The sequence below is a fragment of the Haliaeetus albicilla genome, chromosome 3 (genome assembly GCF_947461875.1).
Source record: "Haliaeetus albicilla chromosome 3, bHalAlb1.1, whole genome shotgun sequence".
In the NCBI taxonomy this organism is placed as follows: Eukaryota; Metazoa; Chordata; class Aves; order Accipitriformes; family Accipitridae; genus Haliaeetus; species Haliaeetus albicilla.
Genome location: NC_091485.1, coordinates 27,268,132 through 27,284,151, shown reverse-complemented (window position 1 = coordinate 27,284,151; position 16,020 = coordinate 27,268,132). Strand labels below are relative to the sequence as shown.

The 16,020-nt window shown below is 41.3% G+C and overlaps 1 protein-coding gene across 2 annotated transcripts in view; it reads right to left on the bottom strand.

The window, feature by feature from the left end:
- The window catches only part of TAF4B (TATA-box binding protein associated factor 4b), a 75,130-nt gene that overhangs the window by 49,186 nt on the left and 9,924 nt on the right, over positions 1 to 16,020 (bottom strand). For both annotated transcript variants that reach the window (XM_069779206.1, XM_069779207.1), the window contains exons 2-6: positions 9,629 to 9,777; positions 8,736 to 8,840; positions 4,599 to 4,766; positions 4,368 to 4,490; positions 2,058 to 2,147 (exon numbers count right to left, since the gene is read on the bottom strand). In XM_069779206.1, coding sequence (XP_069635307.1) covers positions 2,058 to 2,147; positions 4,368 to 4,490; positions 4,599 to 4,766; positions 8,736 to 8,840; positions 9,629 to 9,777 — 635 coding nt within the window. The remainder of the gene's footprint in view (positions 1 to 2,057; positions 2,148 to 4,367; positions 4,491 to 4,598; positions 4,767 to 8,735; positions 8,841 to 9,628; positions 9,778 to 16,020) is intronic.

The following is a 16,020-nucleotide window of genomic DNA, read 5'->3' as shown; positions in this document are numbered from 1 at the left end:
AAGTGCTCCTAAAGTCAGCTTCCATTTGGCACTCAGTCTTGTCACAGCTGCTCAAGAGTTAGAGGACAGACCTAACTGGTGTGTGTAACATCCTTAAGGTATTTCAGAAAAAAGCAATCAGGGTGCAAGACATTTTAAAGGATGGGTAACACTACAAAGTCAGCTAACTGACCATGACAATGTCTAAAAACGATTCTGAAGTCACAGTATTTCTTTGTTAATATAGTGTGCAACAGGGAGAGAGCACCTTGTCAAGGACTATGGGGTACGGATACTGCCCAAAACAGAAAAACTTAGATGATTACCAGTACCTGGCAGCATGTTGCAGGAGAAACATGCAACAGCTGATGACCCAACTTCACTCCTGACCCATGCTGATGAACCCAACTTAACTCCTGTGGAACTGCATCAAGGTCTGTGCACCAAGTGTAGCAGCTCTCCACATTGTGGGATGGCTTATTAACTCAGGCTGAGCACTCCTGCAAGTGCATGAGGACAGCGCTGTGCTTGAGCTAATAAATAATAAACCCTTGGGGGACCCGACAGAGTGGAAGCATTGGCAAGTACAATGCAGCCACCCCTTGGCTCCTCCGCATGAGCTAGTCCGGGGCTATCGGGGCTCATCAGCCCTGGACAAGGTCTAGCTGTGCCAGATTTAGGCTGGGTCTGGGCAGAGCTACTGAGGTTCACCTGTGCTGTTTCGGGAACACAGCACAGCAGCACTCAAGGTGGTCCCACGCAAGCGCAGCCAGCCCACGTCCAGGGGGTTCATCAGCCAGAGCCCTGCAGAAAGGAGCTACGCCACTTCAGAAGCCAAACTCGCCCTGGGAGTTAGTAGAGCTCTGCTAAGACTCCACACAGCTCACAGGAAACCTCTGCCAGTCACACAGACCCTACACTCACAGCCCGGTCCTTCTGCACCCAGAGCTGCGCTGGACGCAGGAAAGCCCATACTCAAGCTGTTCCTTTTTCTAGCTTTTGCAAGGGTATTTAAGAAGCCTCCAAGGAATTAAACAGAGAATAAATGACCAATATAAAAATTTTATATCAAGCCCTGCAGAGATGACTGTAGTCTTCTAGACTCACGGCACACTTGCTAGCAAAGCATTTAAAGGCTGCCATTGTAACAAAAATATTTATCTCACACTTGAACAGATTAACACCAAGCATCTAAAGTAATATCAATATTATCACATGCATTGTTAAATGTGCTGTCAAATACTAAGGAAGAGGACAAACTCCAGAAAACCTCTGTCCCAGCTTTACCACTTAACTATTCTTCTTTGATTCTCCACCATGCCTATAATGAATGCCAAGGAAAAGTACAGATCTATCAAGCCTAAGAATACGTGCACACTGCAATTAAGTAAATGTAACCAAGTTTTCCATGTTTTCACCGGGATTTAATGCTTGCTGTACAATAAAGATGTTCATTTTTATTTTGTTAATACCATTCTACCATATGATTAAAAGTGTTGAGAGCCTTTTTTTTTTTTTTTTTTTTTTTTAATTTATGTGATTATTTGCTTGAATGGAGGTAGAGTTGTCCTGGGTTACTTTTCCTAAGCTGCAGTAGTCCTGTCAGACCCTTTCTGGAGAAAGGGGTGGGTGTTTTTTCTGCCTCCAGTTAAACACAAACCAGTAGACATGACTAGCTTTATGTAGATTCTTTGAGCTTACATATTGCATAAACTGTGCACAGCTACTGCTGTCAGTCTTCTGTATTAGAACTCAGAAGAGCTACAGTTTTGATAAGAAAGTAAGAGGTCACCTTAGTATAGCTGCTCTACTGTAGGTGCACCAGCTTGCAAAACTTTAGTCTCCACTAACAACTAGAGGGTCATTATTCTCCAATTTAAGAACACAGCATAACTTACTCCTCTGAAATCCCTCCTCCCCCCAAAATGTCTTTCCAAGAGCAACAGGGCTAGGTTAAGCACCATTTCCTCAACTGACCTGAGTAAGTACCTATCTGAATGCTCTGATTCTTTCCTTTCCTTTCCTGGTCCTCCTGCCTCCCCTCATTAAATACTATATATCCACAATCAGACACTTACCTTGAGAAAAGGAACTAAATACGGTTGTGGAGACGACTTGAGCTCTATATATAGCTTTTTTGTAAATTCTTCTGGTTCAATTTTTGCTTCCTAAGAGGAAAGTATAATTACAATGGTAAGTTATAACTATGAATCTACCATATTTTTTCCCCAGATGTATCAAAAATTCGTGGAAATTTACATTACCATGTAATTGTTCAATTTCAGTACTCAAATGCTTTTCTCCTGCTGTATTGTTAAACAAAAGGTTTTAAGATAGAATGATGTTATAATTTAGATATAGTATTATCAAATTTAATTACTTTCTTCAACTACAGGCAGTTAACACACTTAAGGATACTTGTTCAAACGTCCATTCACTGAAATGAACTGATAGAAACAAGTTTATAAGTAGCACTGATCCTTTTGAGTACCTCATTGTCATGCAGAGATATGTAAAATCGACTACAAGTACTTTTTTTTTTTTCTGTAAAGGTAGTTTATCTGCATAAAGATCAATTGAAAGGGACCAGAGACAAAAGACAACTCAGCAGTTTTTGCAAGACAATTCTAGTCTAATGCATACATAGCACAATAAAGCAGAGCACTTCACATGTCTTTCAGAAGCAGGAGAAGTTGAACATGAGAACATCACTTCCACATACCACTGCTGTAACAGCCCTCTGGCTTGTAGAGTACAGTCTCCTTTCTCAATGCTTTCGGCTCTGCCCCAACACAAACACCAGACTCAAGGGCCTGGGAGGGTGAGGAAGCTGCAGCAGACTTCTGAGACCAGCAGACTTCTGAGACCCCTCACTCACTACTTCAGTGCCACCACAACGGAGCCAAGGTGGTGGGTAGCCCCAGACACTGCTGCCCTTTCTCACCCTCCAAGGTGAGACCCTGCCACAGAGACATGGAGAACATTGCCTGCTCCAAGAAGGTACAGACACACAAGGAAGAGGGACCCCAGCACCAATCTCTGCCTCTGCAGAGAAACTGCTTGTCTCACCCATATTCTCCTTTGGAACAACCGTTCCAAGGGGCTACATGACCAGTGCAGGACTTGTAAGGACTGTATATTCACAGGCAAACTCTATATAAATGCTCTCCTATTCAGTCATTTGATCTGCTGCCTGTTAGGTCTCACTGAGCTGCGCATACAGGTCACTGAGGTCTCACAGATACAGATGCAGTGATTTGGTATGCTACATCTCAGTGCATACAAGGCACTTGACACCCCACTTCATGAGATGCTGCCTTAAGGGCCATTTTACTTCACAGCTGCCATTTACTCGTTTTCCTCATACATACGAAACATTAATTTACTCTGCATTTAAATCATGTACACATACTGAATGGCAGAAGAGCAGCATTTTTAAAATACTACAACAAGCAAACAAGTGCACAGTTACTGATGTATTAATGTCTGGTAACCACTGTTCTTAAAGTAAATAAATAAATAAAAGTACTGTAAGCACAAGAAGCAACAACTCTAGTATTTTCCTACAGAAGCAAGGTGTATAGTCCAGCAGGGATACAAAGGCAGAGGAATCAATTTTTGCAAGGCTGCATCTTCTAACAATCTGCTCTCTGAAATTACACCTCTGTCTACACCACGCTTTTCTAGACTGAAAATTCCTTTGGTACCACTAGCAAAGCCATCCCCCTCCACCAGCCCACAGCCTTCTGCTATGGTGGAACAACAAAACAGCAGCAGCGGTCAACTGCCAAGACAAGAAGTGGCACGAGAAATCGTTACCAGGAAAACCCAGCTGTGCTGGGGTACAGCACAAAGCAGCATACGGAAGCCACCTGCAAGGAGAGGGAGAGGTTGGCAGTCCCCACGTTATTTTCCCCATCCCACTGTCTAAAGAGATAGATAATGTCATGCTTGTTCCCCTGGAGCTTCACCGTCAACCTGTAAGTCAGTTCTGTCTTGGAGTAAAGCAGTAGTATGGACTTAGCACTGCACTGCAGCCTCCGTGGTAATACTCTTGCCATTGAGGACTCAAAACTACACTAACATGGAAAAAAAAGCAGCTCAGACCCAGGAGCTGTGTTAACGCTATCAGCTCCTCCTGCTGTCAGTTATCTGTGTGCATAAAATGAAACAGGAATGTGAGGACCAAAAAAAATACTGCATGGGATCCAGTTAAAATAAGAGTTACAATGTAAGACTCAAAGAGGGTCAGGTGTACTCAGACACAAATCCAACTCTTCAGCTGTTTAAAAAGAAGAAAAAAAAGACAAGGAACAAAACTATGATTAAGTCAATGTCAAAAGCAATATACAAATGATGCAGACTTTGTTTAAAAAAAAAAGTCTCACCAAAAGATTTTGCACCAGATTCTTCACATTCTGCCCCATCTCAGGGGCCTGAGGTCCACTAGATGCCAGTTTTATTAGTGTAGCAAGAAAATTCTTGCATTTCTTCACATTCTCTATCATCTCCTAGTGTGGAAATAAAGAGAAGACTGTTAGAAGTTGCATTGGCTCTCCAACCTCTGATGAATATAGAGAATGTTAATTTTTAATTAAAAACTTTTTTTTTCCCCTTACTGTAGAAGCGCTGGTCTGTGCTACTGTTGTGCCCTCTGCTTTCACAGAGACTGCCTTTTGGGAGATAGCTTGTGCAGGTGGTCCTGTAACTGGAAGTTTTACAGGTGTTGCAGTACTCGAAGGCTTTACAGCAGTAACTGTAGTAACACTAGCTGTTGCAGCTGCTGGCTGAAAAGAAAAATTAACACTTTTTAACTGAAGACTAACGTGACAAACATACTGTATTTTGCTAGCATATAAGGTAGCACCCTCCCTCCACGCTACTATTTAAAACACAAAGAAATTATTTTTATCTTTGTTTTTAAAGTTTAGATTCATTTGCTCTGAGAGGCTCTATTTAATACAGTAAGTGACAAAACCCGCCCCAGCCTTAATTCTGTTTTTAAATCAAGGGAGGGGGGGAAGAAATGACAAAGGCTCACCCAGACTGAAGCACTGCCTGCAACTTCAAGTGAAGAAAGAAAGGTAAAGTTGTCTAGAAGAAACCAATATATTAACTTTGTCAGGCTCCTACAGCCTAAGAACTAATGAATTTTGGACAATGCTAAGCCAGGTGATACTACTCTGAAGATAAATACGACCTTAAGTGATTATTTATCTTCCTTTCTTCCCCTGCAGCTCCTCTCCCAACTGCAATATCCCTTATTCTTCCTATCACACAAGCAGCAGGCGAAAGACATCGTGTCCACTTTCGAAGGATACATGTGCCAGCAGAAGCAGCGAGCTGAGCAAATGCACCCAACAAGTTCCTCCTGCCTTTCCCTTGTGGGCAGCAATTTGGATCTCCCTCTTCTCTGCCCAGACACAAACCCTCACAAAATTCAGTTATTTTGAGACATCTTTTTAAAATCTCATTAGAATTTATCAACAGATGCAGAAGCTCCAGCAACAGGAGAGTAATGAAGGTTTAGCAAAAAGTAAGAACACAATTGCCTCTCTCCTTTGCAAACCAAGCTAAATAGTAGTTTCCAGAGAAAAACCTACCAAACTGAAGTATTTCTACTACAGATTTTAAAGAGAAAAAAACCCCCACACCGAAAAAATGCAACACAGTTCTTCTGATACAACAGAATACAATATGAGTAAGACTTTGCCTCTACAAAAACCACTACTTCCAATTTCTCAACCTGAAAACTAAAAAGCCAGATTGAACTTGCAGGTTACAGAAAAGCAAGTGTTTCAGGTTAGCATTTGAAACCTGAAGTTGGGTTTGTTTTTCCTCCAAACCTCTCAAGAGAAAGGGAAAGTCTGGTTTTGCAGGCCACATTCCAGGTTCAGATCTGCACAGCACAATTGCTTTCACTGACTCTTAGCATGTTTAAACACCCCAGTTTAGTCCAACAATCACAAATTAATACTAGCTAATTGCATTAATGATAAAACAGCAACACAAGAGCCTAACTTACCCTACCATGGATAAAACAAAAACTAATCACAGTTGGACAGACATCATGTAGAATATCAAAGGGCTTTTAAGTCTTTCAGGATAGGGAAAATTAATGAACAAACATTTAAAGCTATAGCAAACAACTGGCACTTTTCTTATTTATTTATAAATTATTTTCTTCCTGGGTGGGTCCATCCCATGTCGTGTGTCCCGTCCCCGTCCCCCACCAAGCTGCTGCCAGCTTGACATGAAAGAAGCAGGCAGCTACCAGAAAGCTTTCCAGCTCAGGCTCCCACTGTTGGTAACACTTTAATAGCTCTCTGCAGGATCTTTGCCACCACCACTGCCTCTTCCAAGGATGAGGCTCAACAGCTCTAAGACCACAGGGACGCAAACTGGGCACGGGAATCCCACAAACAGATGGACGGGAGGAAGACGGAAGGGGACAGAGTACAGATCTGTCAAGCTGCAATGCCCTGGGCTTTTAAAAGTCGAAAACATGAGGTTCATGGGAGCTGATCTCTTGCAAATTCCAGCATGTTTACACATCAAGACCAGAACGGCATTTTATCAGCTAAGGGAGGGAACAACAGGAAGTCTGCTGGACCCTTTTCGCAGGAAGATGAATATATGGGAATTAACTTCTGTCATCTGCCCTCAACCTTTTTCACTACTGACAATTCTCATTCTCACTTCGAACAACAGAGAAACAGTAGCGCGCAAAAAAAAAATGGCATTAATCCTGCATATTTTGAAGTAATTTCAAGAGAAGAAGTGCTCTGCATCTAAATGAAAGTGCCCCAGCATGATGCTAATTAGATACTTTGCAGCTTCGTTACCCCATCTGGGAAGAAGGTAAAAAATAAAAATGTGCAGGTATTTCGTCTAACTTCAGAGCTTAAAACATTCAGGAATGTCAAAAAATGGAAATATTTTTGTAGATGAGGAGAATAATCCTGGAGTCAGTAACTAAAGAGAGTTTTGCAGACAGTAGTGTTCCAAGCTGTACTTCGCACAGGACAGGAGATACGCAACCAAGCCAAGGATTATTTCCTCTCCACTGTCTCCTACTTTTTGTGATGCCATCATTTCCTAGAGTCATTGTTCCTGCTGTTTAAATCCAGCCCTATGGCTTATTAGAAGTGTTCAAGTTTCTACAATGGAAAAAAATACAGCTTACAAAAAATATTGCATGTCTACCTCTTTAAATATCTCAGAAGAACACAAGTTAAATTGATTATATTAAAACTGAACTAAGAAAGTACAGAAGAACCAAGTCAAAGGCAGATGTAAGTTAAAAAAAGGCAAAGTTAATAGCATGATTAGTCTCAATGTTTACCCACATGAGAGTGTGAGGATGCAAGCAGCCTCATCCATCAGACGGAAGAAATCTTTACCTTCATCTCTTCTCCCCAGTGCAAGGGTAGTAGAGTAGATGACTATTGCTTTTATATCCTAAAGATCTCTATGCAGAGATCACAAGCACAAGGTTTGCAAGCTAGTATTCGAAAATAAAAGTGGGTAAGGAATACCGGTTACTGTTCTTAGACACAAAGCGTATGTTGTTTCCATTCTAAGCAAAATAGAAAATGTATTGAGAGGCCTCTGGGTTTTCCCCTTTAGCCCCAACATTATCCATATGTAGTGAGAAGGACGAGAAAAAAAGATGACAGAGCTGTGAGTAGTTTTCAGTTGCTGATACAGAAGAACAGCAGGGGGATGAATTTGTAAGTCAGACTGTTAGTTACCACTGTCAGTGAACATATCCCCCAATCCTTCAAACACCCTCAAGGTCAAGAACATACATCCAGCTTGTTTTTTTGAATGATTGATACTGCTCATTTAGTAGAGCGCCTGGTCAACTGCTACAGCCTAGTCTCCTTCAAGCTCTTGTTCACAAAAAAGTATGTACAAGCCAGACTTCCTCCCAATTTATCCTCCAGATTATGAGGAGAACAGAAAATTTTAGCTGCAGATAGAAGCAGTTTTCTTTACATCACACGTGCTTATCAAGAACTCTGGTCCCCAAGAATAGAAGATGTACTGTATCTAGAAGTATCATACTCCACAGGTGGCAAGAGCCTCCTCAGAAGAGTCCTACAACATTTTTCTCCGAAAAAAAGAGAAATAAGACCTAGGAAATAAGACAAAAAACACTACCTAAAAATAATGAGGCATTTCCAACCACTGTCTATTTACAGTCGTATCTGTGGAACCTGTCTGCCAAACTCAATTAGAAGACAGGAGGTCTTCAGCTATGACATTCCTTCAGTTTTTAATGAGGGAAAAAAATGTACACCTGAGAAACAGCTTGACTGGTGCAGACAGCTCATTTTCACCTCAAGATCATCTCAGGTATACTTTTTTCCCCCTAAGGAATCAGGGAACCCCAACAGAAGAGAGCATTAGGAAATCTCCATCTCCCAGAAAAGCTTCAGCTAGAGCTTGAAAGAGCTCTGTCACAGAGTACAAAAGCACTGGAAATGGCTCTCTGAGCTATTTATTTTATCCATTGTTCATGCGCTTTCTACTGTAGTGAGATAAGATGATCTGACACACTGGCGGAAGCATAATTAAAATTATGCATTTAAAAAAAAGACATTCAGGAGAGAATTTACTGTGAGGACAAAAGTTACCAACCTTACTGAAAACCAGATTAGAGTTAGAAATAACAAGAATGTATCCACATTTTCTTCAGTTCTCTCTGTCACTTATTCTTATTCCACTGCACTATAAAGCTTCCCACCTACCTGTATTACAGTAGGTGACTGAACAGTAGAAGCCACAGCATTTGTTGTTTGAGATGTTTTCACAGGAGCAGCTGCTACTTTCTTTAGTAACTGGGTGCCAGAGTTCTTAAAAAAAAAAAAAAAAAAATTATACATGTGCAGAGAACAGCTATCAGACAAGTCAATGACAAAACAGACACTGAAGTTAGTACCTGCTCTTATCCAATATAAACCAAGACAACTGCCCGTACAGTAACATACAGGCATCATTCACGTAATCCATATAGTTTAAACACTGTTCAAAGCTATTTGTCTATCAGTTTAATACTCAAGAACAGATTCGGAGATATTTAGGCACAATGCTAATCAGAATAAAACAGTTAAAGGACAAGCATGTTGGCAAGAAATATGCAGATGGTTACTTTTTTTGTACCCACTCTTACTCTTGCGTGCTGACCACATTACAAGAGATGGAAGCAAAAAGTCAGCAGAGCTCAGACAAGGACGAACATCCTGGGGCCATGGGAAAGGGCCTCAGCTTCACCAACTTCAGAGAAGTACCCCTCCACAGGATTGCAAGGTTGCAGTTACTAGCAGTAACCATTCAGTTAGGTTTTTTGGTTTTGGGTTGTTCGGTTTGTTTGTGGGTTTTTGGGTTTTTTTCCTCCTTAAAACCCTTTACATCATCATCAGAGAGGAATTCCTTAATTTGAACTATACCATATGTAACAGCTAGCTGTTTTTTCAAACTGAGAAAGCAAAGCATGTAGTGAAGTTTGTGGTCAAAACCAAACAGCATCATGCTGTTCAGAAAGCGTTCAAATGCTTATTTAACCCTCCATAACTTACTTGCAAACCCTGTTATAACTACATAACATACAGCTACATCAAATCAAAGCTATGAGAGAAGTTACCTGTACAGCACATATTCTGATTGCAGGTGTGCTGGTAGGTACAGCTGGTCTCACGCTTGTGTTATTTTGCGGCTGGTTCTGTGCTCGTGCTATTGCTTGTTGAGATACCAGCATTAGCTGGCCATTACTGCTTCTGATAAGAACAGCTCCTGGTGGAGAAAAACACCCAGACTGTTAGAAATTAAGTGATGTTATGGCTATCCTATGCTTCTGTGGAAGAAATAACTAGACCACACTGATAAGATAATTTAGTATTTAGTTTCTTACTCCAAGGAACAGCTGCCAAGAAATGTAAGAGCTAAGCATACATCAACTTTACTCTGCATTTTATGACAGAAAACAATTCCTGAAGTCAAGAGAAAAATTTAACTAGACAGTCATGTTGAAACACTACGTGCATACAAGGTGCAAATAGCGAAGCAGTTCATCATTCGAGTCAAAATGGTATTTTGGACATGAAAAAGACAGACACCCCCCCCACACACTCTGGGACTACTTTAACAGTCATTTCCTGAAGCAGTTCTTCAACCTGCAGAATTCATCACCACTGTCACACTTGGCTGCCTCCATACATTTTCACTTTCTGAACATTTAGGCACATACTTACAGGTGAAGATACGGTTTAGAGAAAACCTGCAATGGGAACTGAAGCCTGATTAATACCAGTTCACCTTCAAGACCATCTCCCTTGGTCAGAGGGCAGTGATCTCCAGTGAAAGCCAAGGCCACTCTGTACAAAAGCATGAAGATGCACGGTTTTAATCAAAGTGGCTTACAGCCAAATAGGAGATATTTGGGGGGGGAGGGGGGCGGCGGAGAGAAATGGGGGGGGAGGAAGAAAGACTTTTCTGCGTTGTTTCCTTGCTTTTTAATGTTTTTCTTTCAAACCTACAGCAATGTCAGCCCATCACGATTCAATTCATGCCACCTTTCTCCTACCCCATCAGCTATAATGACAAACAATTAAACAGTTAACAAACAATGAGTATTTTTACTACAGCTTTCAAGTGAAAATCACCCTAAGGAGAACCAGTCAGATGCCAGAGCACCGTCCCATTTTCCCTGCATTTGGAAACCACTCAGCTAGGGATGCCGCCGGCGCTGCCCCCTCCCCAAGCCCCTGAGGGCTAAGGCTCTGGAAAATCCAGACCTTTCATCAGGGTCACAGATACGAAGTGCCAGCTGGATCCCTGATCTGAACAGCTTCAGATCCTCCAAGGGAGCTGCAGAGCACCCTACTTTTGCCGGTGCCTCACCTCCTTTACCTTCAACAGCAGCTGCTGCAGAGCCCACCACCAAAACCACCCATTCCCGCTTCATAAGGTCTTCTCGCAGAGAAGAGAAGGGGAAGGTACAGGAGAATGTCAGATACGTAAATAAGAGTACCTCAACATTTTCGGAGGACTGCATTAAACTTTCTTGCAAGTTACCCAGTATCTGAAGAATCCCAGATCTTCCATGCACACTTATGATCATTCCTAGTATAAAACAAGACTGCATCAACAAAATAGTCTTTTTACTACCTGGTTAGTCTGGAAGCTGTCAAAATACTGCTGTACAATACCGCCTAAAACACTGCTTCTGTCTGAGTTTAAATTAATACAACAGGAAGATCCACAAGCTCCATGAGTTGAGTCCTGGTTATTTAATAAAAAAAATAAAAAATCAAGCTATAACCACGTGCTTAGAAACAGCTTTTCATCCTTCATATCTAAAAGCATAAGAGGATATTGCAAGACAACACAAAACTTGGTATAAAATTCCGTAACGTCAACATATTGCCATTTACATAGCACATCTTGATGATTCCCTCCTTTCTCAAGCAGTCTTTACGAGATGGGGCAGATGCACAAGACAGTTGCATACCCAGAAAAATACTGTTACTCCATCTGACAACTCAGCTTTCTCCTCCTCCACTGAAGTCTTTAATTATATTTAGGTACAGATGGATCCTTTAATTTAATCAATGAATCCTGGAATCATAGAAAACATATCAGATTTCTAATTTTTTTTCATGCCATTTTATTTAGACAGTGGTTCATGGCGTACAGTTTATCATCAGTCAGAAAAAGGGCATTTTTTAGCTTGTTCACATCATACGCTTATGCAGATTCTAGGGGAGGAGAGAAAGCTGACAATACCACACATTTTGATAGCAATAGCATTTCTCTCTGCCCTAGGTCTACATTCAGGATGGCAGAAGTATTGCTACTGGAGGTTTTAGGTTTTTCTTTTCTAAGCTTCCTTAAAAATGTCATTGCTAGCTCTACTCTTTGAGAAGGCACATATAAATTTATCATTTAATTCCTTTAGAGATTTGGAATGCATTAAGTGTTTTGTTTTCATGTATTTGGATATTTTGTCACTACTCGTTACATTTGTTTTTTAAGCCAAACTGTCAAAAGCACAATTTCTACTTCTCTGAATCATACTGCATACCAGAAACAGCATCGCTACCAGTCAACTTGATTATAGGGTTGGGGTGTTTTTTGCACTACTGTTCTGAAGTTTCAGCTAGCATTTGCCAGAGATGGAGACCCTGCCTGAAGAGTATCCCGTCCTCCAGTCACTTGAATGGGGAGTTTCCAGCAGACTCCACTTGATGGGAAATTACCTCCAGCAACACAGCTAGCAAGCTCATGCAAATACAATACACTTCATATGCATCTCAAAACAAAAAGTAAACAAAAAACAACTACCACAAATATTAACAAGTCCCAGTAGCCCCTTTCCATTTGACCATGACTGCAGTGATCCCCAACAGCACTCTACCCTGAAACATAAATCAACTTTCCTCCTAGTAACAGGACATCCATACTTCATCAGAACACTGTAAAATAACTTTAGGCTTACTCTTGGTGAGAGCATCCACAGAAGTAGTCACCTAAGGCCACTCCAGTGGTCATAGCCTTGATTGGAATATACGACTAAGATGATGCCTGTTAACTTCCATGTAAGTTATGGCAAGAACCTGCTCCATTTGGCACAAACATTAATTTCCCTATATTTGTTCAATTTGGCAGAACTTTTAATATGGTGGTAGTCTTTTCATGGCAGTAGCTTTTCATGATGGCTAGCAAAATTAGAACTCCAAAACCAACAAAACCCAATATTATGGCAATCTACTAACTACAGCTTTTGTCAGCTTAATACTGTAAACGCCTTATGCCAGCACAAATAAAGCTGAAGGCAAATTTGAAACAACCGTCATAGCTACAGATCCATACAGTGAGTGAAGAGCCACAAGACATCACTTCAAGCATGAAACACACAGTTCTGGGCAGTTACAACCTAATGTCGCAGAGTGACAGTAAACTGACATGTGGATTGTCTGACACAGTTTGAAAGCTGTTGAGAACAGCATTTTTTACTTCTTTGCCACAATTTACTTACACTTTTTCGCAACTTAAAAATACCCCCAATCTTTTGATACTCCCCCTCTGCCTTGTAACAAAAGCAATGACCCAAGACTAGAGTTAATAGTGCAGACTCCAAGGGGAGACACAGGAGGTGACTTCTGCCAGAAGAAAAGGTTCCACAGCACTTAAAACCAATGCCTGAAGTCTCATATACCACGTACAGCTGCACAAGTGTGAAATGGGGGAACAGCAGGTGGTAACCTTGAGGTTCTCAACAGAAAGAAGTAAACAGACTTGTGCAGCTACCAAGATGCTATTAGAAATGAAGTGCAAGAATCCACATTTCTTCACTTGGGGAAAAAAAAAAAAAAAGATACTATTTCTTATCACGAGCTGTTTTCGCATTCACTAGAAGGCAATTTTTGCTAAACTAAATCTGAAAACAGATCAGGTCTTGCAGTCATTGCAACTTCACAGGAAAATGGGGGGGGGGGGGCGCGACACACGACACCTCTGAACAACTGAAACTCTGATGTTTCAGTTGGGCAGCACTTCCAAGAAAGGACTGTTTACAGGATACAGTTTGATAGTTTTACTGAAGTTGTTTCAGAGAACAAGAAAGACTTTCTTGCCACTTGTGTACTTTGATAGTAAGAGGAAGGCACAATCCCTTTGGGGCTACAAGGCTGTTCCTATTTTCAGATCATAAACAAAAAACCTAAGTGACTGGTTACCAGCAGGAATTAGTTCTTAACATACTTCGCTGGAGGACTCAGGTGTCTCTCGCAGATTAACAAACAGCCCTTTTTACAATGAATTGAGACTTCTGTCTCTAGATATTCTGCCTGTCCTGCCAAAAAAAGGTTGGAAAGCTATTCATTTTTCTTGACTGCCAAAGAAGGCAGTTAAAATAAAATCAGCTATTTGAGCCCTTTGTTCCCTGCGCACCTTCCTTCGGCTGCAATCCTGGAGGAAGGCTGGAGAAGGAACTGACAAACCGAAACCCAGCTCAGCTTCCTCCAAAGCTACACAGAAGGAGCCATGCTATAGCTTCTCACCTTGAGGAGGTCTCATTGGGATCTATACCCTTTCTCCCCCGTGACCTGCCTTCTCCTGAACAGGGGGCTCCAGGAACCATGCCTCCAGAAAGAGTGCCTGGTGTCGCTCCTGCAAAGCTCAGGCAGCCACCACCCAGAACAGCCCCTACCTAGGCATGCCAGGAGTGCATGCCATGGAAAACCAGAAGCCTTCTACTAAAATTCCATTTGCTGCTTCAACCTGAGATACCTCCGCTGTAAATTTTTGCTCTCCCAGCACCACCATCCAAGGAAACCCAGCTTTTTCTGCACTTGGTTATAATGCACTTCAAATTTTCTAAGCTGCAGCTGTGTTTAGCATCCAACCCCGGAATCACGAAATACAGATTAGCAGGAGGAGCAGCTTCCAGATACCTCTACATTGTAACTACAGACAGAGAACCAAAAACGCACCAGAAACATGAACAAGATGCTGTGGGATCATGGCAGAGATCTGTTTATGCCACTGTACGTAAGGCCACCTGCATGGGCTTCATGGTGTTTCAAGGAAGAGCGTTAAAGAAACCACACTGCTGTTAACGTAAACTGTGCTGCCAACCGAAGCTCAGGGTTTCATCCAGCAGCACTGAACACCAATGTATGCTAACTAAAACCATCCCAACATAAGGGCAACTTTCACCATTAAATTTCTACCACGTAAGACAAGCCTGAGGCTATTTCTGAAGGGGAACATCCAGAAGGAATTTCCTGAGATGAACCAGCCAGCAAGCGTGCTCCAGTGGAGATACACCATATGCTGCTACGCATGAAGCTGAAGTTGTCAAGTTAAGCCACCACTTTGATTACATGTTTTCCAGCACAACTGCTCAACACAACAGCTCTTCAGAACTGCTAGGTGGGGAGCAACACAAGGAAACGAAAAGAAGTCTTCTTGCTCCTAAAATAAAATACAAGCAAGAACCAACTGCATTAGACCCAACTCATTTAAGAGAACACAAGTTACAAAAGCCACTTTCAAAGAAGGGTTAATTTAGATTATTTCAAAACAATGGGTGCCTGCATCAGGTATATTGCCAACCTTAGTAAAATTCACTTTAACACCAGTTACAAATACAGGGCTAAATGAGACTTTCAGGTCCCAAATCAGTAAGTGACCAGTTTAACAACAAAAATGTTCTAAAACAACAGTAATGTTTTGGTGCTCTCTGTTCCTAAACAAATCTCATTCTTTCACTGAACTATTCAAAACAAAGGGATAGCTTTTAATGGCAACCAGAAAGGAATATTGTTTTTAAGTTTCTTAGCCTGACTATTTAGGACGACTCAAAATTCAGAAAGTAAAGGGCCAAATACTACTAATCCATGCAACAGCTTTGAAAAGTTTTTCTCTCTAAAGGCATCCTTTTTAAAAAAAAAAAAACCAAAACATTTTTTCTTCTTCAACCCCATTTATTGAGCCCCACAGAAGAGGTCTTAAAAGTTACAAAAACAAATTTCAGGACTGAATAAGAGAGACCCAGAACAGACATTATTAGAAACATAGACTATTTAGGCAGTGATCATATCAAGGTGTGTTATGTTGTAGACTGGCTGTAAAAGACTGCTAAAGAGGCAGAAAGTGTTAATGTAATACCGTGAAAGACATGATATGTAAGTCCGATACTGAAGTGACTTAACTTTTACATGACTTCCATAACCCTTCTAAGATGTTGGGGCTGTATGTTTTCAGATTAAGTACAGACTGTACTGCATGCAGGTAAACTACTTATTCCCCATGACCCTCACTTGGTACCTGAGTTTTCCTAGATGTCTACTGCAGATTTCTGTACTGAAGATGAAGAAACAAAGATGACGGCCCAATCAGAGGCAACATCTCGCTGTGCTTCTCACTGTCTTAGGAACGAAGCTTCAGTGAAGATCCGGTGGTCACCCCAGGTTACCTCACCACAGGCTCTCAATGATGGAATCTAACTTCTATTCTTAAATCAAATACAAC